At 37.1% G+C, this 22,267-nt stretch overlaps 1 protein-coding gene across 1 annotated transcript in view; it reads left to right on the forward strand.

Moving 5' to 3' along the window:
* Nucleotides 1–18,031, forward strand: part of LMNB1 (lamin B1) — a 50,272-nt gene extending 32,241 nt beyond the window's left edge. Inside the window, exons 6-11 of the mRNA XM_079145627.1 lie at nucleotides 3,115–3,335; nucleotides 4,038–4,263; nucleotides 6,038–6,142; nucleotides 9,032–9,151; nucleotides 14,583–14,690; nucleotides 17,229–18,031. Coding sequence (XP_079001753.1) covers nucleotides 3,115–3,335; nucleotides 4,038–4,263; nucleotides 6,038–6,142; nucleotides 9,032–9,151; nucleotides 14,583–14,690; nucleotides 17,229–17,270 — 822 coding nt within the window. The 3' untranslated portion in view covers nucleotides 17,271–18,031. The remainder of the gene's footprint in view (nucleotides 1–3,114; nucleotides 3,336–4,037; nucleotides 4,264–6,037; nucleotides 6,143–9,031; nucleotides 9,152–14,582; nucleotides 14,691–17,228) is intronic.
* Nucleotides 18,032–22,267: the final 4,236 nt, after the last annotated feature.

The raw sequence follows: 22,267 nt of genomic DNA on the forward strand, positions 1-22,267 counted from the left end.
AGGGTCTAACTTCTCATACTCTTCCTACATTTACACAAAGCATATATGTATATTACACAACAAGTATAAGTATTCAGCACAGAGCTTAAATATTTCTATTTAAAATACAAAAAAATCAGCGTAACTTCAAACTTTGTTACACCTAGATTATGATTTTTACCTCTTAAGGTGAAAGGTGGTCAAGTATAGAGACATTTTTGGGTTTGCAAGTCTGGGCTCAGGTTACCCTGAATCTTGAATAGTTTGTTTCTAGTCATCTATCTTTGGATTTCACCTTGTGGCCCATTCTGTCCTTTGCCTCCTAAGTGTGAAGTAAAGCGAAGAGATTAAGTATAAGACCATGGGTGGAGGAATGGATTTCTTATTATATAGCATAGTTTATGCAAATGCAGTTAAATGCAAGTTCCCTGAGGCACAAGGACTCTGTTTTTAATGTGTACTATCAATCTTTTTTATGCTTTATTTAGTACATTATAGTTATACATAATAGTTGGGTTCATTTTGACATAATCATACATGCATGAAGTTTTATTTCTTCCATTTCAGTTCCTGGTGCCTCCTGTTTCTCTCTGCTTCTCCCTCTTCTATTTCCTTTCCTCTGCTTTACTGCACTTCCATTTATTTATGCATGTATGTTTTGTTTTTTAGTACCAGGGATTGAACTCAAGGGTGCTTTACCACTGAGCTAGATCCCCAGCCCTGTTGATTTTTTTTGAGACAGGGTCTTAGTTGCTTAGGGCTTCTATAAGTTGCTGAGGTTGGCCTTGGACTTGCTATCTTCCTACCTCAGCTTCCCGAGTTGCTGGGATAATAGATGTGTGCCACCATACCTGGCTTTATCTATTTATTTTTAATTGGTGCTTTATATGTATAGTATCAATCTTAAAGGAATGCCTGTTTCTAATACAGAATGTCAGATGATACTCTGGAATTTTGTTAATTGATTGATCAATTATTTTTCAAATAGTTTTATTATTTTGACCTAATTTTAGATCTATAGAAATGTTAGAATGGTAGTACAGATAGTTCTTGTATATCCCTCATCTAATTTCTCCCATTGTTAGCATTTTTCATTACCATGAAATGTTTATTAAAACTAAGAAACTGAGAGTAGTGTATTAATAGTAACTAGACTCCAGACTATTTCGATTTCACCAGTTTTTCTGTTATTATCCTCTTTGTGTTACAGGGTACCTCATGCCTCCCTAGTCTCCCCTGGTCTTGACAGTGGCTTTCCTTGTTTTTCATGATCTTGAATCTTGAGGAGGACTACCAGGTATCCCATAGACTATTCTTCAGTCTGGGTTTTTCTGGTGTTTTTCACATGATTAGAACCAGGTTTTGGGTTTTAAGTGCTTGCTGTCTTGTCACATCATATCAGGGACTACATGAAAATCACTGGTGATATGTGGTTACAGTAGTGTAACCTGTAGTACATGTTTCTCCACTGTCAAAAGATTTAGTATTATTTCCATTTCATACTCTTCGTGGGAAGCAAGTCACTAAGTTCAGCCCACCCTCAAGAGTAAAGGGCAGGAATTAAGCTGCACATCCTGGTGGAACTCTAAAGATTTATCTTCCCCCTTTTATTAAGTTTAATTTTATCAGCATAGACTTAACGGGCATTTAGTTTGTATTTTGGGTTTTAATTCAATGCTATTTTATTTCATTGGTTTAGATTGTTTCACATATGGAAATAACTGTCAGGTTCAATACCGTGTACCATCCTTTTTGAATACTTCTTCACTGTTGGGTACTATAAGATATTCTAGGGTCATTGTGTATTTGCTCTGCCCTAGAGTTAGTTATCCATCTCTCCAAAGAGCCGTGGCTCTTTTCATTGGGAATGTTATGTAGAAATTAAGATCTGGGCTGAGTATGCTCATTAGTACTGGAATGTTATTGCTTCTTGGTCCTCTCATAGACAGAACTGGGTAATACGTGTATGTCTGCTAACCCATGTATTCACACATATATCTGTAATTGTTTTTATTTGTCTAATATATGTATTAAGCTGAACATGTGTTCTTACAGATGTCTGATTTGAATCTAATACCACAGGGTTCATTTTTGGCTTCATTTTCCGCTTATCTGTAACTTTTCTCTCAGAGTGAAAAACCTGGTTTCTGCCATCTATTTGCTTATTTGTTGAGTTCCACTATGTGTCTAAAACAGTTACAAATTTTTCATCTGTACCTTCATAAGGAATGAATTTGCTACCAGGAGTACAGTATTTATTATAGTGTGTGGTTTCCTTTGTCTCTAGCTTTCCAGATATAATTTTTATATAGTAGGTGCCCTTTCTTTCCTCTGGTGCAACCAGTTGTGATTCTGAGGGCTTGAGCTTCCCATCAGTCTTTTCGAGTTGATTACCTTGTCATTTGCTGAGGCTACTAAGATGAATTCTGTCATGGAGAAATGCAGGAGGATAATTACCCAGTTGAGGTACAAGGTTTATAAGATGAACTTACTGGCATAGGATGTGTGGTTTTTTTGTTTGTTTGTTTTTTCATTTTTATGCCAAATGTAAAGCTTCTGTATTTACAGTAATATTTTGCAAATTACCCTTTATCATATGTTCTCTGTAATCAAGCATGAGAAACCATAGCAATTCTAAGGAGACAATATATAGTGCCTTCTATGTAATGATCCATACCCCTTTTCTTTGGTTTCTAAATATTCCTCAGCAATTATCCAAAACATACTTTCACTCATCTTTAGATTTCTTTCGTGAATGAATTTTTCTATCTTTTTAGTCTTTAAATAATTTATACTTTTGAAAAAGGGCCTTGTAGGGAAGCCAGACTTGATTTTTAACTATAATTACAGCTTAAATTTTGTTTGGTGAAATTCAGAGAAATTATATATACATTTACAAACTTTTATTTGAGAAATATTTCTTTTTTCATTCTTTAATTAGCCAAAACTCTCCTGAGATCTGTTTTATATTTTAGGAATTTTGGTTTTTAATTTCTAAAAATCAAAATCTTAAATTCTGATGAGTTTGAGATTCCATAGGGCTGTTTTCCAAGTCCAGGAAATGTTTTAAAATAACTGCCTTGTGCTAACATTGGAATGTTCCTAGAAAGTAAATGTGTTTCTTTGAATCTGAAGTCTAGAGCATGTTTGGAACGGATTCAAGAGTTGGAGGACTTGCTTGCTAAAGAAAGAGACAACTCTCGCCGCATGCTGTCTGACAAAGAGAGAGAGATGGCGGAAATAAGGGATCAGATGCAGCAACAGCTGAATGATTATGAACAACTTCTTGATGTTAAACTCGCCCTGGACATGGAAATCAGTGCTTACAGGAAACTCCTAGAAGGAGAAGAAGAACGGTAAGGAATTCAAAGGTCACCCTGCCTTACAGTCTGTTTTCTGCTCCCATTCTTTTTACTTAAGGAAAGTAAAATAAGGATTAAAAAGAAATAAGGCAGCATAGTTTTTTTCTTTTTTCTGTTTTTAACATCTAGATATAAAAGGTAGCAATAGATCATATTTCTGGTTTGACAATGGAACATGTTGGTCAAGCAGTCTTGGCTTATTATTGTTACTTTAAATGTTCGACGGTTTCAGAATGTATGCTTTCCTTTGAGATTTTAAATATTTTGATAATTTAATATGTTGTAGAATACTGTATTTGCTGAAAGAAAGTTTGTACTTACATTTCAGATCTGGTTAGTATGTAAATCCTTCTGATACCTGTTCTCAGAAGAGTTTCAAGGACAAAGTGGCCAATGTAGGTTAAAAAACTAGTCAATTTAATATTATGTAAATTACAACTACATAAGAATACAGGTATGAAAAGAAAAAAAGAACATTGAAATTACTACTCCTTTAAAAAAAAAAAAAATTGGGCATCCTAGCATAAATAAATGTTCTTTTAGTTAAGATATTTATATCAGCTTTGTCTCACAGATTGTCAGTAATATTTTACTTTAGAAATGCATTTACTAGATATTAATTGTCCTTTTAAAATTTTTAGGTAAGAAACCAGGGTGCTTATATTTCATAAAGAGAATATTATTTTTTCCTTTTAGATTGAAACTCTCTCCAAGCCCTTCTTCCCGTGTTACAGTGTCCCGCGCATCCTCAAGTCGCAGTGTGCGCACAACTAGAGGAAAGCGGAAGAGAGTTGATGTGGAAGAATCAGAGGCCAGCAGTAGTGTCAGCATCTCTCATTCCGCTTCAGCCACTGGGAATGTGTGCATTGAAGAGATAGATGTTGATGGGAAATTTATTCGGTTGAAGAATACTTCTGAACAGGTTAAAGAATAGACCCTCCTTTCTTGTTTTTTTTTTCTCCCTAGCAAATCTTTGCAGACTGGTGGGCTGTTGTGCAGTTGTAACAGCTCTTCATCTATTATTTGGATTCAGTAAATCTTCATGGAATAAGGGTTTCCCTCCTTTTTACTTAAGTTCATGAAATAAAGTAAAAATTAAAATGGGAGACTGAGAAATAGGTGGTTCCAGTTCCTTTTGTGGTTTCAAGCTTTTCTTCATTAACCCTTTATAGAGCCAGGACTTTTTTTCACACTTGACCATTTTGTCACAGTGGCCTTCCCAAGGATGAATTATTACTTTGCCCTAGCCAGATTTGTGAAAAAGTAGGAGGAATTGAGGTGAAAGTGGTAGATATCCTTTCACAGTATTAATGAAAACTTTTTGAAAGAAGGAAGTAGGAGCCCAGACTCAAAAAGGAGTATTTTTCTCTCTAAATAAATGAATGAATGTACATTGATTTAATTTATATCAAAAATAGTATGAAGCCCTAAAGTTTTGTTTAATGGTGAACATAAAATATTCATAGCAGGGACTTCTGAAGTTTAGAGCCAGGGCTTAAGGAATTCAGTAGTCCCTGGCTTGGGCTGTGAAGGTGAGAGCTTATGCTGGAGGAAGTTAAGGTCTGGGGATGCAGTGGGATGAATGCCACTACCTGAAGCATATGTTCGGGGTCTTCCAAAAGTCTTTGTGAAAATCACTTTTTCTCAGCAGAAATATTAAAACTGTTCTGCATGTACATGGACGAATAAATAATTTTAATAAGTACAAGAATGCTTGCAGTTCCAGTACTAAGGAGATAGGCTCTAAGGCTTCTTGATCACAACTTTAAAAGCTAAGAGCAGAGTTGCTTCTATTATTTTTTTTTTTTTGTGGGGGGGACCGGGGGTACTTGGGATTGAACTCAGGGGCACTCAACCACTGAGCCACATTCCCAGCCCTATTTTGTATTTTATTTAAGAGACAGAGTCTCACGGAGTCGCTTAGTGCCTCACTTTTGCTGAGGCTGGCTTTGAACTTGGGATCCTCCTACCTCAGCCTCCTTAGCCACTGGGATTATAGACGTCTTACCATGCCCAGATGTGCGTCTGTTGCTTTATAGAAGTCATACTACTGTTCTTCACAAGGCATAGTAGCCAGGTTTGGAGCTGTTTGGGAAGTGACCATCAAGCTGGTTTATTCTCACTGTTGAGTTGGAGGTGGATACACATGCTTCTGTACCTTTCCTAGTTTGTCAGGCAGCACTGGGCAGTGGGGAGCTTTATTATAGCTGTCACTTAGGTCAGGCTCATTTCATCATAGCCTGGTTTTGAGTTTTAAGGTAAAATAGCTAACTGAGTGGAAGTGGCATAGATGAAAAAGAAAAAAGATTTTCTTTCTTCTGTTTTTAAGCTGTCCTTATTTTTAAAAAAATGTAAAATCATCAAATATTAGATATTTATAATTGTGATTATTATGGTTAAATTAAATTTAAAAGACCTACCTGATCTAGCAGTGAATATGACCATTTAATTGGTTTGGTTCACACTCTTCCAGTTTGTCCTCTTTAAAACCTTAATAGTTAACTGTATCATCTTTGTAGTTATTATTTTGTTGAATGACAAAAATCATGTTTTCTTTTTGTAATAGGAAGATACGAATTGTGGGAAGACAGCCATAGAGCTGTCTTATTTTTAAAACCTGTGAATTTGTGTATTAGATTATTCTGTAACTTTCTGTACATTTGAAATAACCTTGTTATGTTTTCTACTGTGAATAGGATCAACCAATGGGAGGCTGGGAAATGATCAGAAAAATTGGAGACACATCAGTCAGTTACAAATATACCTCAAGATATGTGCTAAAGGCAGGCCAGACTGTTACAGTAAGTGAATTTAGTCATCATTTAGTTAACTTCATTGTCTTAAGTAATAGAAAAAGTAATTCAAAAAAATTTTGGCCTAAAGAGAAGTGTTTTAGAAATGAGTATTAAAACATCTTTGACATTATCAGGGCCTTATAAGTGCTATTAAAGATTTTTAAAATTCTATCTTACTGAGAGTTTGAATTCTTTTCTCTTGTCTCTTCCAGTAGACACAAAATAGCTGTCTCTCCACTGATACTTGTAGCCTTATGTAATTTAGGAGCTACTGTTTGGCACAAATGGTTAGGAAGTTAACATTGCTTAAAATGGTAATCACCTAAGCCACCTTGGGCAAGGTTCAGAGTCATTTGAGTAGTGTTTGGTGTCCATATTCCACCTCACCCTCAGCTATTCTTGGGGTTGAGGTATGGGCCTGTATTTTAAACCGAAGTCTTGTGTTACATACTCTTGTAAAGAATCACTTTTGTCATTTTGTTTTCCAACATTATATTTTAACATAGTATGGTTTTTGCATAGTATCAAAGTTTCTAGATTTAGAGAGATGGGCTAATTGGTATTCTGACTATTTTGACTTCTAAGCGACTGTGTACTGGTTTGTCCTAATACACTACATCTTTAATAGTTGCTTAAATACTATTCACTCACTTCTTAGAGAAGTGTGCATCTTTTGAATCAACGTAAGTGTCCTTTCCTTTGACTTAGTAAGTAGATTTAACAAACAATAAATACACTAACTTTGATATAGCAGCCAAAGAGGCACTATTTTCATCCCTAAAGAGTGTAGATAGAGGTAAGTGTCCTTTTTTTATGGAGTCCTCTTATTTTAAACATTTTTTTAAACAACGTTTATAATTTTGATTGATGCAAACCTTAATGTTCTATCTAGGTCAAAGCTCAAAATACAGGTTAAAACTGCTCACAAGTATTTGGAAAGCTTGATGCCACTTTGTGAAAATATCAGGTGCTAATTTTGTAATAAAGAGTAAAATTGAGAACAAATATTCTAACTACATGATCTTCTCTTTAGTAATTATTATATTGAGAGAAATTTGCTCAGTTGTTTTATATATCTTAGGAAAGCTACATAATGTGAAAAGAATCCAACAGTTTAATTCAGATTTCGAATGTTCTCTTTCTCTCTAAAATAATATGAAGCCATTATGCCAGTCATCTGTTTTTCCACTGGATGTACTATCTGATGGACTAAAACTAGGTAGATCTTATAGGTCTAGTGGAGGGATCATTTATCATATTAAATAATGTATTACATTTTTTTTTCCAGTAGCTCCCATTAAATGGATAAGAAACTTTGGGGGTCACGGGGGTGATGTTTTTATAAAATTGTACAAGGCAAAAGCAAAGATCAGTTTAAAACTCTAGAACAGAAACCTGAGAAACCTATGTATAATTTTAAATTTTCTTATAGCCATATTTTTAAAAGTAAATTAATTTTAGAAATTTTATTTAACCCAGTATTTATAAAATACTCTAATTTCAGTGTGTAATGAATACATATAAAAATTACTGGTCAGGTATGTTCCATTCTTTTTTCTAGCTACATTTTTGAAATCTGGTACATATTTTATCCTTTCAGCACATCTCAATTTGTCTAGCCACCTTTCATGTACTTGGAAACCCATGTGTGGCTGCCATATTGTTCTAGGACATGTTAGTCTTAGGTTATTATTAGAAGGTCACTGAGGTTTTGACTATTATCAATCATTATTAACACTAAAGCAACTATGTAATTCCATATACATTAGTGAAAAGTATTGTAAGAAATTAGGAAAACACATCCGTGTAATCTGAAAATGACTCTAATCCAGTTTTTTCATCCCAGTAAATGCCCCTTTCTATTTGTAAAGCTGATGAATGCTCTGGATGTTTCAAATGAGCACTTAAAAGGTAAAGACTTTTTCCTAATAAGTAATTCACAGATTTTTCTCCCCATAATTAAATATTCCTCCCTCTGCCATCTCCAACTTCCCTTTTGTAATCATAAAGTCTTTTATATTATATGACAATTTATAGATTTCAGATTTTTTTCTATCCATTTTCATATGATGTTTATAAAAGACCAAGGCTGGTCATATCCCTGTGGCAGAGGACATTGGGACTGATTGAGATGTAGTGATTTGTCTGGTATCCAAGCCTAGGTTTTCTGACTGCCAAGTTTTCTCCACTCTACGTATTCTCTTCTGCCAACAAATACTTGGGGGAAAAAAAAAGAAGGAAGAATTTCCATGCTGATGAGAAGGGAAATATAATTATTTTCTTTCTTTGGTCTATTTCAATAACAATTGCTTTCCCATTTTTTTGCATTCTTTTTGGAGTTCAATCCTCAGATAATCTGGGGTATTATTATACTATCTCTGTTTGAATATATATCAGTCTTCATAAGAGTATTGTAGATAAGCTGTCTGCTCCAGAACGTCTTTTAATTCCTACTGTTGACAACTGGAGGACACTATAGGAGGGGGTCAGAAGACTTTCAGTGAAAGGATGGCCCATGAACTATGGAATAATAGAATGCTAAGGCTGTTGTTATTGAGTGAGCCAGCCCCTTTATATGGATAAATCACTTCCTCTTCACAGCAATCTCACCTGTTATAGGTACCAGTTATGCCCCATTTTATGGATTTTGTGGTGCGTATAGTAACTAGGATATGAATCTTGGCAGCTTCACTTCAGGAACCAGTGTATCAACAAGTTCATTTATCATGGGAGCTGCGGTCTTCAGAAGCTCTGCAGTTCTGGATACACGACTAGTTGACACAGCAACTTGGAAACTGGGCAGAGTTCTCAGACTTTTAGAAGTAGGAGTTTGTTGCTGTCATTGGCATGTGGGAGAGCTGGCTTCTGCATATACTAATGTATTTTCTTTTCCAGATTTGGGCTGCAAATGCTGGTGTCACGGCCAGTCCTCCCACTGACCTCATCTGGAAGAACCAGAATTCTTGGGGCACTGGTGAAGATGTGAAGGTTATATTGAAAAATTCTCAGGGAGAGGTATGGTTTATACTGCTGCAATGTTGATTTCACCTGCAAGTTCATCTTACTATGATTTCTTCTCAGAAGTCAAATTACAAAGTGAAGTTATTGTTGCTTAAATGAGACCAAGGCTGCTAAGTAAATCAAAATGAGTAAATCAGAACTACAAATTTTGGGAATAAAATGAGTGCATCATAGAGTATTAGTGATTAGCACAGGCTCTAATTGTTTGTGTCCCCTCTTTGTTGGTCTCCACTGCAAATTGGCTTTGGAGCCTGAGCAAGTTACCTTACTTCTGATTTTTTCCCACTTTTAAGTAGATAATTAACGTGACTGTGTAAATGAGATATTAATATAAATGAGATAATCCTTTGAAAATGCTTGAAATAGTATCTGGCAAGGTACGCTCATCTCATTAGTGCTTATGTTATTAACCTTTTTAGTAGCTCTCAGGGTGCTCATGAAATAGTTTGAAGATTGAGGAATGTACATGTCGTCATGCTTTCAGCATGTCAGTCCTAGAAAATTCTTGTTAAAGAACCTTACCTCCCCACACTGCCATGTGTGCACGCACACACATACACATGTATCTTTGTAATTAAGCAGCTAAAGCTGCTTTGGAGCTGGTAAAGAATGGCTTCATCCTTGTCTCTACCTAGCTGTCTTATTTGGGTGCTGTACAAAATGTCAGTGGGCCTTTGTTTAGAATTCAGGAGTCCTTCCTTTGTTGCACTTGCCATAAACATGTTCATGGGGCTTGTAGCATGAGTTCAGGTGGTTCGTGCCTCTCATTTTCCTCCTAGTTGCAGTGCTACTGCTTCATTGCTCTCTGTTTGCCTTCAGAGCCCTAAGCTGGCTTGTGAGGAAGTCCTAGCCTCAGTGCCTTGTTCTGACACTTAAATAGGTTCTGACTTTCATCCTGCCTTTAGGTTGACAGGCTCTGCTGGTTCCTGTTTTACAATGGGACCAGTACACTCTTCAGACTGAGTGATATTGAAAAGGGATTTATAGGAGAATATTACGTTGACCATATTTGTAAGCCCAAGCTTACTCATTTATTTGGAAAATCCCAAGCATCTGCTAGCTACCCTGTTCTAAGAATATAGCAAAAAAGAAGCCAGTCATGTTTTCTCCCATCATGGAGCTTCCATTCTAGAGTGAATGAGAGAAACCAGCAAATAAGATAAAGTGATGAATATTTCTAAAAAATGCAAGACTGTCTTAAAGAAGTAGATCTGCTTTACATAGTGTAAACCTGAAAGATGAGAAAGAGCCAGCCATTGTGCAAACAGAAAAAAATATTCCCAAGTAGAAGAGATAGCAGAAGAGTTTGAAGGAAAGATTGCCAGCGTGGCTGTCAGAGACTAATGGGGAAGGCAGTGCCAGTCAGCAGGGGCAGATTGTGTAGGTTCTGATGAGAAGTGTAGATCTTACTTTGAATGCAAGTGGAAGGCTGTTAGAGGGCTTTTAGAATGACATGGTAAGACGAGCAAGGTGAAGGAGGAAAATTTGCTGTTGTGCAAGTTGTTAGGGGAATAAAGGTAAGCAAAGGCAAAAACAACCAAGGAGAATACTTTAAGCTGAGATGGTTTTCTAGGTATAAGAGAAGTAAACCAGTTGAATGATATTTGGAAGTAGAGTTGATAGGATGCACTGATGAGGTTAAATTTGAGGAACACTCCCTTTTGCAAGTATCACTGGTACAGCAGCAGCTAAAATGAGGTTCAATCCGTTTGTGACTTCTCACCAAAGCAAGAATTGTAAAAAGCATTTCAGTGCACCCTCCCACATTTGCAGAAAGATTGTCTTCCCTTCTTCCCAGAGAGCTAAGACAGAAGTTCAGTCATGTCCCATCCAAAAGGAGGATGAAGTTCAGGTAGTGTGAGGACACTGCAGGTCAGCAGATTTGACAAAATGTTCCAGGTTTACAGCAAGAAATAAGTCATCCACATACACATGGGTGTAGCAGTGGGAAAAGGCAGATGGCATAATTGCCTATGTGGGCACCTGCCCCTATAAGGTGGTTATCACCAGACTAATGCTGGACCAAGACCAGATCTTGGAATGGAAAGCACCCATCTTATCAAGTAGGAAAGGCAAAGGGCAGGTATAAGGAAGAAACAATTGAAAGATGCAGTAATAAAATAATCTTATATCCAACTTATATTAAAAACTGCTGAAATGAAAAAAATATTTATATAGATGAGAGGGATGTGAAAGGACAGGAATTCAGTTGACCCCTAGTTTGTTTGGGTAGCCAGATAGTCCTAGTACCACTAGTAACTAGTACTGAGAATCAGTGGACTTGGTCGGGTGAAAGAACAAGAGGTGATTTCTGTGGTGTAATCCTACATCATGTACAGCCAGAAGAACGCGAAGTTACAGTCCATTTATATATGATGTGTCAAAATGCATTCTTTTGTCACGTATAACTAATTAGAAATAATTTAAAAAGAGAGCGAGACATCTTCTGGCCACATCAAGTTTGAGATGTTGTTGGATATGTGAGTGAAGCTGTCTAGAGGTGTGTGTGGGGGGGTCCTCATCACACAGATGCTATCTAAAGTTACCATTCTGGCTAACTACAAAAAGGTCAGTAAAGAAGAAAAGAGAATCCACAATAAGTCCCAGAGATTAGCAACATTTCTAGGAATAAGTTACAGCTAAAAAAAAGGTTGGAAGGCACAGCCAGTGAAGTAGAAGGAGAACAAGGAGTGTGGTATTGGGAGAACAGAGAGAAATACCTGTGAAGGAGGAGGAAGTGTTCAGCAGATCCAGTCACAGCAGAACTCCAGCTGCAGACCTCTCCCCACAGTGCTTTTCAAATTGTCCTTGCTCACTAGAGGAAGCATGTCGAAGGTGGGGCCTGTTCTGATCCATCTTGACGCTGTGTCTGGCTTGTAACAGGCATCCAGTTATCACTCCAGTTCAGAGAAACAAGGTAAATACAGCATTTGTTAAGGTAGTCTGAGGCGTTTACGTAAGAAGTCCTGTTCTGGCCATCTTCCCATCCATTCTACCTTCACTGTAAACTACTCTGCATAAGGAATTCTTGTCTGCTAGATGAGGAGTGCCCTTGATCTCAGACTGAAAATGAAATGGCATCTGATTTTTTTTTCACTGTAGAATTTAGTACAGTTCTTAGTACAGTGAGATTTTGGGGTATAACTGGGAAATTTACCTCCTAATACCTCATGGGTTCTCAGGGTACAGGGTAGTGTACCAATGCCTTCAGTAATTCACAGACTTGAGGGTGCTAGGTGTTCTATTCTCCATTGAAGCCCTTGCTCATTTCCTGCCTTACACTTGTGGGAATTCTGCCCAGCTGTGGTATGTGCCGCCACCCCACCGCTGGAATTAACTGCTGCTCCTATGCTGGTAGCTCCCCCTGAACATTGGAAATTGGCAAATAGGCGTCTCTCTCAAAACATAGATAAGAGTGATAATTTGCTCGGATCCAAAAGCACTGTTATGCGGTACCTGGAGATTGAATAGACTTTTGTGAACCGTGTAATCTAGTCACCATCTCTACCATTTTTTTCCCATGTGAAAGGTGTTCAAAGTTAGAAACAGACTTATGGTAGGATACTTGAAGTGTAGTAGCAGTTATCATGACATGGAGTGCGTCTTGAAGCAGTATTACTGATGACATTTCAATACAGCTAACCAAAGCTTAGGCTTCCTTTCCTAATGCAAACACTGAGTATTATATAGATTTTTAGAGATTGTTTAGCTCACTGATATTCCATATAGGCACTTTGCATTGGATTAATTGGTTTTTAAATGTTATAAAATGAAAAGTACTTAACAGCAGGCTTACATTAAAAGTAGTTGTGTTGAGATAATTCATAATTAATGATGTTGAGCAGGTTACTGTTTCCTAAGCTTCTTGTTGGGGTTAATAGTCTTAAGTTACATCAAGAGCCTTTTGAACCAGTGCTGTATGTAGGAGCTGAGCATGCAGGTCTGCAACAGCGGATTTTCTTACCTCTTTTTTTCTCAATGTCGGTGAGTTGAGGAAAGCTGGGTACTGTACAAGTTTTTTGAGAACCTTTTTTCTGTTTAACATGCTGCCATCTCTTAGTTGATATCTTCATCCAAAGAATAATGGCCAGGTGTGGTAGTGCACCTGTAATCCCAGCAGCTCAGGAGGCTGAGACAGGAGGGTCGAAGAGTTCGAAGCCAGCCTCAGCAATAGTGAGGCACTAAGCAACTCAGTGAGATCCTGTTTCTAAATAAAATACAAAATAGGGCTGATGATGTAGATCAGTGGTCAAGTGCCCCTGAGTTCAATTCTCAGTACCAAACAAAACAAAAAAATCATAGTGGATCTGAGGAGTCACATTTTTTATTAATTTGGTTAAGACAGACTGATTTCACAGAAGTTGAAGTTTCTGGTTTGAGAGCGTGGAAGTGACCCATCTTCCTCAGTCCTGCATCAATAATCAAAATCCTATCCTACTATCTTACTTGATTTATAAAATATATCCTTGGACATTTCAAATTGAAATCTCATAACACTAGCTTTTTAGTTTCTTCCTCTTTGATTTCAAACTAGATGGTCTGTTGAATTTCAGATTAGTTTTTGTGAAAGTAAATTTACTCTTTCTGCTGTGGCATTATCTTTCTTGAGTGACCTTAGGACAGGGTACAGAATAAAATTAGATGCTCTGAACACTCTCTAGGACACACTCATTTACTAGCTGTCAGATCATCAGGTTGTCCTTGTGCTTAAACAAAAACACTGCAGCATTTATCCAAGTCAGCATTCTTTACAGGAAAGTGATCTGTGTTTTGAGTGGAAGTAGTTGCTTTCTTCTGTCCCTCTAGTGAAGGGTAGGAGATCTATTCTTGTGCAGAATAAATTGGGACCTCACTAGTAGATTATTAGTAATTAGTGCTAATCCATCTTGATTCCATTTCCTTCATGAGGAATAAGTTGCCAAAGGAATGAAAGGAGCTTTCTTTTCATTCACTGCTCAGGTGGTCCTTTTGCCACCATGGTCCTTGAGATCACAACTGTTGACATCTAGCTTCATTTTACTCAGCATTTATTTAGCACCATCTCTTTGCTCTGAGCTAAGATCTTTAAGCTGAATTTTTGTCGAGTTTTATAAAGAATTGAGTGTGCCAAATCATTTACACAGAATTCTTAGTAACAGAGTGGAATCAAAAGCATTGGGAACTTCTCGGCAGGTATTTCAAATTGGACACCAGTAGGTTCCCTGCAGGGAAAATTGATATTCTAAGAACTGCTATTAATTGTGTGAAAAAATTCCAGTTCAGTAGCTAAGCTGCTGAGAGAATGGCTTTTTTTTTTTTTTTTTTTTTTAATAACCCTTTAACCCTTGATATGAGAAAGCTGTTTTTAAGAAATAAATAAATAAAAATAAAAATAAAAAAGGCCCCGCTCCCCTACATCTTTGTGATTAAACTCTCTTGTTTTTAGGAGGTTGCGCAAAGAAGTACAGTCTTTAAAACAACTATACCCGAAGAGGAAGAGGAGGAGGAAGAGCCAACCGGAGTGGTTGTGGAGGAAGAAATTTTCCACCAGCAGGTATTATTCTTTTACATTTAATTTTTATTAATAGAATTACATGAAAGTCTCTCATGTGGGTCCCCTCCCCCATTGATAAACCAGAGTAGTGGTCTAACAAGTGGGGGATTATACCTCCCAAACATATTCATGGTGGTGCTTTAGGCCACTAGTATATGTTAGCACACTTATTTTCTTCCTCATTCTATCAAATTTCAGTTTTGTTTTCTACATACATATGGTAGGGCATATATATTACTCATAAATAAGTATAAATAGATTGGTGTGCATGCCCTGAAACTTAGTTACTGTTGGGTTCTATGATTGAAAAGTTGAGGTCACTAAATTAGAGCAAGCATTTGCATATAAACTGGAAAAAAAAAAGGTGATATTCAGCTACAATGTGGAACAAAATTCCTGCAATAATAAGTTTCTAATTATTACCTAATTGCAAGATAGATTTTGGCTGGTGTTAGGGTTTTTGAGAGCCCTTGAAATAAAGAAACTCCAGATTTGGTTTTAATTTGTTAAATTGGAATTATTAATAATGAATGAGCCTTTAGTTTATATTCTCAGGCTGTTTGAGTCTGGTCATTAAACTGAGTCCTTATCCTTACCCTGATAAGACTTCATCTCTGTGTCTCCAGATTTATAATCTAGGTATGCATAGTTTCATGAGCCCAGTCCTACTGTAAACAAACATTCTCTTATTTGTTTAGTCCCTAGGGTTGGAAACCACTTCAAGTGGGTTATGAGAGATAGAATGATTTTTTTTTTTTTTTAACCTGGATGCCTTCTCCTATATTTGGAGAATATTTAAGAACAGATCTTTACAAATTGGCTTTATTAAGAAAACGAACAGAACATCATAATGACTAGAAGTAAAATAACATTGTGAAGTGTCAAAGATTCAGCTCAGTGATCTACATGAGTTTTAAATACTGGAAAAGGCTCTATAGGTCACTGCCACCAGTATAGTTAAGAACAACTCTGGAAAATGGTGCTTATTTGGTTTTTGAAGGATACATGGGAAATTGTTACAGAAGACAGATGATGGCATTCTGAGGGTGTTTTTGAACTATCTGCTGCTACTTAATAACAGACCACTCTAAACTTAGTGACTTAAAAATAGTGGTTTCTTATGTCCCATCATTCTGCTATTGTTTAACTGGACTCAGCTGGTAATTCTTCTTTATGTGATGGAAGATGAGTGTTAATCATCTAGTTGTAATCAGATGGAAGCTTGTTTGGGGCTAGACTATCATCTAGGACCCTTTCTGTATGGCTTCTCATGATGTAGTAGTTTGGCCCAAGCTGTTTGTCAGTATGGTAGCTGGTTAAGAGGGTGAAAGTGGAGAACACCAGGTCTCTGAAAAGCTAGGCCCTGAGCTGGTGCAGTTCCCTTCTACCATTCTCTCAAAGTAAACCATAAAGATTCATGGCATAGGTAAATAGCCTCCACCTCTTATGGGAGGAGCAGCAAAGGATTTATGGTGATCTTTAATTCATGCAGAGAATTTGTTAAAATGTGTGCACCAAGTGTTTCTGTTCATTCAGTTGTATTTTGGGGTTTGTGTGCGAGAGAAAGGAAGTTGAAAGATTGGTATAAAACTGACATTGTCTGGAACGTCCAGGCATGTAACTTCTGCATAGTTTGGAGCAAAGGAGAAATTAAAACCTACAGTTTAGAATATCACTGGGCAAACTGAATCAGGTACTGATTCTGCAAAGGAGATGGCAGAGACACTGAGGTAGTATGTAAATGGTGATACATTAAGGCTTATGACAAAACTTAAAGGTGAGAGAAAAAGTCAAAGACGTATAAGGTTTTTAGTTTGTGTGATCATGGAAATAATATCAAAATTCAAAACAGGGACAATAGAAGGGCAAAACAGCTATTTTGACTGCACATTGGAGGGTGAATTCAAAGCCTTTTGAATTGCCTAGAAGGTTTTTGGTGACCTTTTTAAGAAACCCATTTCAGTCTAATCAGTGGTGAGTCACAAGTTATATTGTGAGGTTGTGAGGAATTAGCATGTCATAAAGAAATGGATAGGGAAACCTTTTTGACTTCACATTTGAGTACAAATCCAATGTAAATGTTTTGAGATACGGAAGTTCAAGATCCTGCAAGGCATATTACATCTGATGTGGTTGTTCAAAATGGAGTCCACTGATCTCATTTGTTCATTTTTCAAAGTGATTTTCAACTTTCAGCTGAATATTAGAATTACTTTAAAGTTATATATAGCTACCCTTCCCCACTTAAATGAGAAATTCTCATTTAATTGTTCTGAGACTCAATCAGTTTTTTGTTTTGTTTTGTTGTTTTTTGAACGTCTGTGCAACCAGAGTTGAGAATTAGTGTTTTGGGGTTTGTTGGGAGTATTCTAGGAAAGTAGTTCTTAAGAGAAGGTTAAAAAGTGTAAGTGAGAAGTGATAAAGGGTTCATTTGAAATTAGGTAATATGGATTCCTGTAGTTTTAAGATTTTGTCTTATTTTAGAATACTGTGATCCATTTTCTTAGTACTACTTTTTCCTTCTGTTTTTCTCATTAGGGAGCCCCAAGAGCATCCAACAGAAGCTGTGCAATTATGTAAACTTCTCAAGTCAACTGTCTTCCTCAACATAAAGAAGTATGGTAATCCTTACCTATATACAGTGCAGAGCCTTCTCAGAAGCACAGAATATTTTTATATTTCCTTTATGTGAATTTTTAAGCTGCGAATCTGATGGCCTTAATTTCCTTTTTGACACTGAAAGTTTTGTAAAAGAAATCATATCCATACACTTTGTTGCAAGATGTGAATTATTGACACTGTACTAACTGTGTACTGTTTGGAAAGGGTCTCTCAAATTTTTTGGCTTTTTTTTTTTTTTTTTTTTTTTTTTTTTAACGTGTGTATGTGTTTTCTTTTTTTTTAAAGTTCTTATGAGAAGGGGAGGGAGGGTAAATAAACCACTGTGTGTCTGGGAATAATTTGAAGATTGCTCCATCTAGATTAGCAATCTGCTCTTGATTATTTTCTGCTATAAATAACGGTGCTGTTAAGGGAGGGGGAACACATTTTTCAATATATTGAACTTTTGTACTGAATTTTTTTGTAATAAGCAATCAAGGTTACCAATTTTTTTTTTTTTTTAATGGAAAAGAGAAATTTTGTAAGAAGGCAATATTAACCTAATCATCATGTAAGCACTCTGGATGAAGGATTCCACAAAACTTTGTTTTATGGTTACTTCTCTTAGATTCTTAATTCCTGAGGGGAATGGGGATGGGGCGGTGGGTTGTGGGGAGGGGCTTCTCTGTTGAAATGCATTAGTTGTGTTTTTTAAGATAGTGTAACATGCTTAAATTTCTTATGTGACATTAACAAATAAAAAAGCTGTTTTAATATTAATCTACTGTCCTTTTTAACCCTTTAAAAACAGATTTTGAGAACAGAAGGTTTCAGTTTTGCTTTAGTTAAAAAATAATTCCGTTTGTTTAAACTGAACTTCTCTTTAAGTCTTTGACAGGTGAGGAAAATACACACTAATAAGCTATTTTAAGGTCTTCCCCCTTTACAGTGCTCTAGTGTCAGTAATAAAAACAGTAATAACAATGATATCTAATGTTTCTGAGCCAGACATACTCAGTGCTTTATTACATTTTTTAGTTTATCAACAATAGGCTTTTCGAATTTTCTTTAAAAACCAAATAGAGACAGTGGGAGAAGACATTTCTATTAAAATCAAAATGAAAAGAATGCCTTAGAATCAATTTTTATTGTCTTTTAAAATAGGAAAGAAAAATATTTACAGCCACGTTTTAGAGAATTAACTACGAATGATAATGCAATACAAGCATGCTGTGTGGGGTGGCTTCATTTTGTATGGTGGTGATTAGGGTGTCATTAGTGTGGGTTTGGGGTTTTTGTCTTGTGATTGCTTTAGCAAATGAGTTCATCTTATGGGAAACAGAATGTCTGGAACCTCCCTAGAATGCACAGATGATATTTCAGAAGCTAACCCAGAGCCAGTGTTTGCTTTCCTCTTAAAATATTCCGCAGTAAGCTCTGCAAAGACTACCAGCTTTCACTTGAAAATAACTCACAAAGACCCAAATTACTGTGCTCCACAGATTTACTGCATACTTTGGTGCTGTCGCAGACACAAGATAAATGCTGGGTTAGGAATTCTGTCTGGTGAAGCAGATAAAATGATAACTTCTCAACACAGATTTATCTTCTGAATGAGAATTGCAACACCATACGTAGCTAAACTTGGTTGTGAAACATTTTGCCACAAGATGGGGTTCTTGTCATCAAAATACACCCTAGGTGTTTTAATGCTGGAGAGATTTGGTTTTAAAAATAAACACATTAGGCATTAAGAGGAATTGACAGTTGTATTCCAGTAGCATAGGATGTACTCTAATGAAATTTAAGGTAAAAACCCAGGACTCTGTTAACATAAGTGGTTTGGTGCTCCTGGATGTGTGGCAGTGGATTGTTGAGTCTATTTGGACTGACAAACTTTGAACTAAATTGAGGTTTTCTGGAATTGATCTGCACTAAAATCTATTCCCACAAAACATGGAGAGCTGGAGAGTCGGAGGACATGTGGCCTCTCTATCCTAAACCTGACTTCTACATCAGTGGTGGTCAGAAAGACAGTGGAGATATAAACATGGTTAGGTATTTGACTCTTTTTATAACAAGCATGAGTTCATTCTCTTTCCTTGATTTGTCTTCTATATTCCAGTTTCAGCACTGTTTAGAAAGAGACTTATTTTTATGCCTTGTATTCAGGTCTCATCTCTGTATTCTTCACCAATAAAATTCTGAATGTTCTTATTTTGTTGAAAGGTTATTCATTCTTATTCTCAATAGTTCTTCTCATCTTTTAGACTTACATTGAATCAACCCTCTTTCATTAGTTCTAGATTTCCTTGTGATATATTCTTAGTAACTCCTTTGTATTTATTTCTCTAATTTGTTCTCAACACTGTTCTAACCCATCCTTTGTCCAGGCCACTGAGTTTCTAATTTCATTGACTTTACTTTTCACTTCCGAAGTCGTCTGTGATTCATATTTTTTAAATACATGTTTTCCTTGTTATAAGTTCCTATCCTTTTTAAAAGCCATTTTAATCATATTTATTTTATAGTCTCTAATTATGTTTCCTTGAGTTTTTAGAGATGCTAATTTTTTCTGTTAGCTGCATCTGTCATCTCTCCCTGTTGGTGATTTTTAGGATTTTGAACATGCCTAAAGCAAGGGCTGTGTGTTTCATGATCGATCCATGTCCCCAGTTTTATGTGACCCGTGGTATTACCAAAGAGGAATTGGAGATTTTATTGTGCCAGAGTCCTGGTTGTGGACCTTATTTTTTGTTGTTTCCTCACTTTGTGTTAGTGTGAATCCACTTGGACACTTGTGTGTGAGTGTTATCTGCTTTTCACGGGTCACTTCTACATGTTGCCCCAAACTCCACCAGTGTTTGGCCTTTGCGCCAGGCTGGTTGGCATCGCTCTGGTGGTGTGTGTGAGGGTGAGGGGAGCTCAGTCAGGTGCTCTGTCTTGTGCAGCCGACCGACCCTGTTCTCTTGAAGGAGCCCAAGGCTCCCCATCCCTTAGTTCCTAAGGTTTACTTTTCAAATTTTGAGTTCTTTGTTCATGGCACCTGGATATTTCTAATTGTTTTTAAGCTTTGTTGGTTCTGTATCAAAGCAAATGTCTTAGTATGATTTTCTCAGTCCTACAGTAGAAGGAAAGGGTTGTCTATGTCAGTGTAGTCTCTCATATATCTGTATATCTAAACAGGAGTGTTTTGAAATTGTCTTAAATCATGTTCCTTTTGAGTTCAGACTCTTATCCACCACCTTTTTCATCACTTCTTAAATTACAAAGAAGTCATTCCTGGCTAAAATACATTTTAAAATGAGAGAAATGGAAGATTCTTTAATCCATATCTTCTGTATCACTGGCTTCTGTGACATAAGTATCAGTATGGTTATGAAATTTAGAAGGTGCCGCCAGAGGGGGATGTTTCCTGGGAGTCCAACTTTTGAGTCCTTGAAGCAAGGGTGATATTTACATGACAATATCCAGAATTCGGAAATTGGGACTCTCCCTGCTTACCAAAGCAAGGGTACTGAATGAGGTAGTATCTAGAATTGTTTTGTTTTGTTTTTTTAAATTTGGCTGCCTTCCTGAAGTGAGATTCAGAGCCTAATTGATGAGAATGAGAAAAATATTTAGGCAAATTACATGCAAAACTCACAAGTCATATTTCAAGTCAGGGACAGAAGCTTCACATTAATAAGTGTTGAATGGAAAGAATAGTTAATGAGTGGGGTGTGTTTCTGGGAGTGATGCTGCTTGGCTGCTTTGGAGGGTCAGAGTGAGGGCAGAGAACAGCCATAGACTGGACCAGCAGCCAGTTTGCCTGGGAGACGTGCACTGGACCCAGCGTGAAATCTCACTTCCTACCTCCTACTGATCACTTCCACAGGAATCTTTTTTCTTTCACTTTTAACAGCACAGTAAATCCTGTCCTGTGCTGACATTTCTCTGGAGACAAAATGCACCTCTCAATCTAAGGAGACAGCCTGTCCAGTAGTTTAATTAGTTTATAACAGTAAAACACGTATTCCCCCGGATTTATTATGTGAGTGCTTCCTCCAGCAGTCTGAATTGGAATTCTAGGTTTAAATGCCAGCCAAGTTTGCTCTTAGAGAAATGCAGCTCCTGTTCCATTTCGGTGGTTTTTATACCTACTCTCGCTCTGCATTATTTCAAATGAGCTGCAGGCAAGATCCTAAAGAATCTGCATTTTTTTGCCATTTTCTTAAATATTGGTGATGGCTTTTTTTTTTTTTTTCTTGGTTTAAAATAAACGCTCACTTATAAAATAAAATAAATCCTCACTTACTTTTTAAGCTTTATTTCACTAGCACTTGCTCTCAGTTGGTGGCCCTAATTCTCCTGCTGCTCCCTCCATGGGCCTATCTGTGGGGCCAGCCTTATGGGACAATTGCAGTAGGTGGAAGTCGTCTTCACGAGGGCTTGGTTTCCCTCAGTGTTTTGTGACTCACTTTGAATAACTGTTCTCATCCTGTCGGGTTTTGGTCTGTTGAATACCCTGGTACTTCCACAGCCCCCTTTTGGTCCTGAGTGCCATGACATACGTTTGGTCACAATTGCTGGCCAGTGTCTGCTGTGAACACATCAGGGGGACAGATGTCTCCCTCTGCAGACTGCATTTCACCTCAGACAGAGCTGGCTTTCTAGCCTGGCAAGTGAGTGTGGTCCCCAGATGGCTTGTTGCTTAGCCAGCTTCCCAGACTGAGAGCCAGGCCACTTGTTTTTTCCTTCTTATATTCTCTCCATTCTCCACATTTGAGTCAAGGCGTCTTCTGGCTCACACTGCCCTTCAACAAGCTCCACTTTTTGACTTAGACGCTGGCATGAGCTCTCTCCCAGAGCCTGGGGTTGTGACCCAGCCTTCCTCTTGGCCACCAGCTTCTTGCTCCTTTGTTTCAGCTCGGGCTGGAAATTTTCCTATGAACTGTTTTCCTAGCTTCCCAGGCAGACCAATTGTCTTTTAAAGT

The sequence above is a fragment of the Sciurus vulgaris genome, assembly GCF_902686455.1.
Source record: "Sciurus vulgaris genome assembly, chromosome: 6".
In the NCBI taxonomy this organism is placed as follows: Eukaryota; Metazoa; Chordata; class Mammalia; order Rodentia; family Sciuridae; genus Sciurus; species Sciurus vulgaris.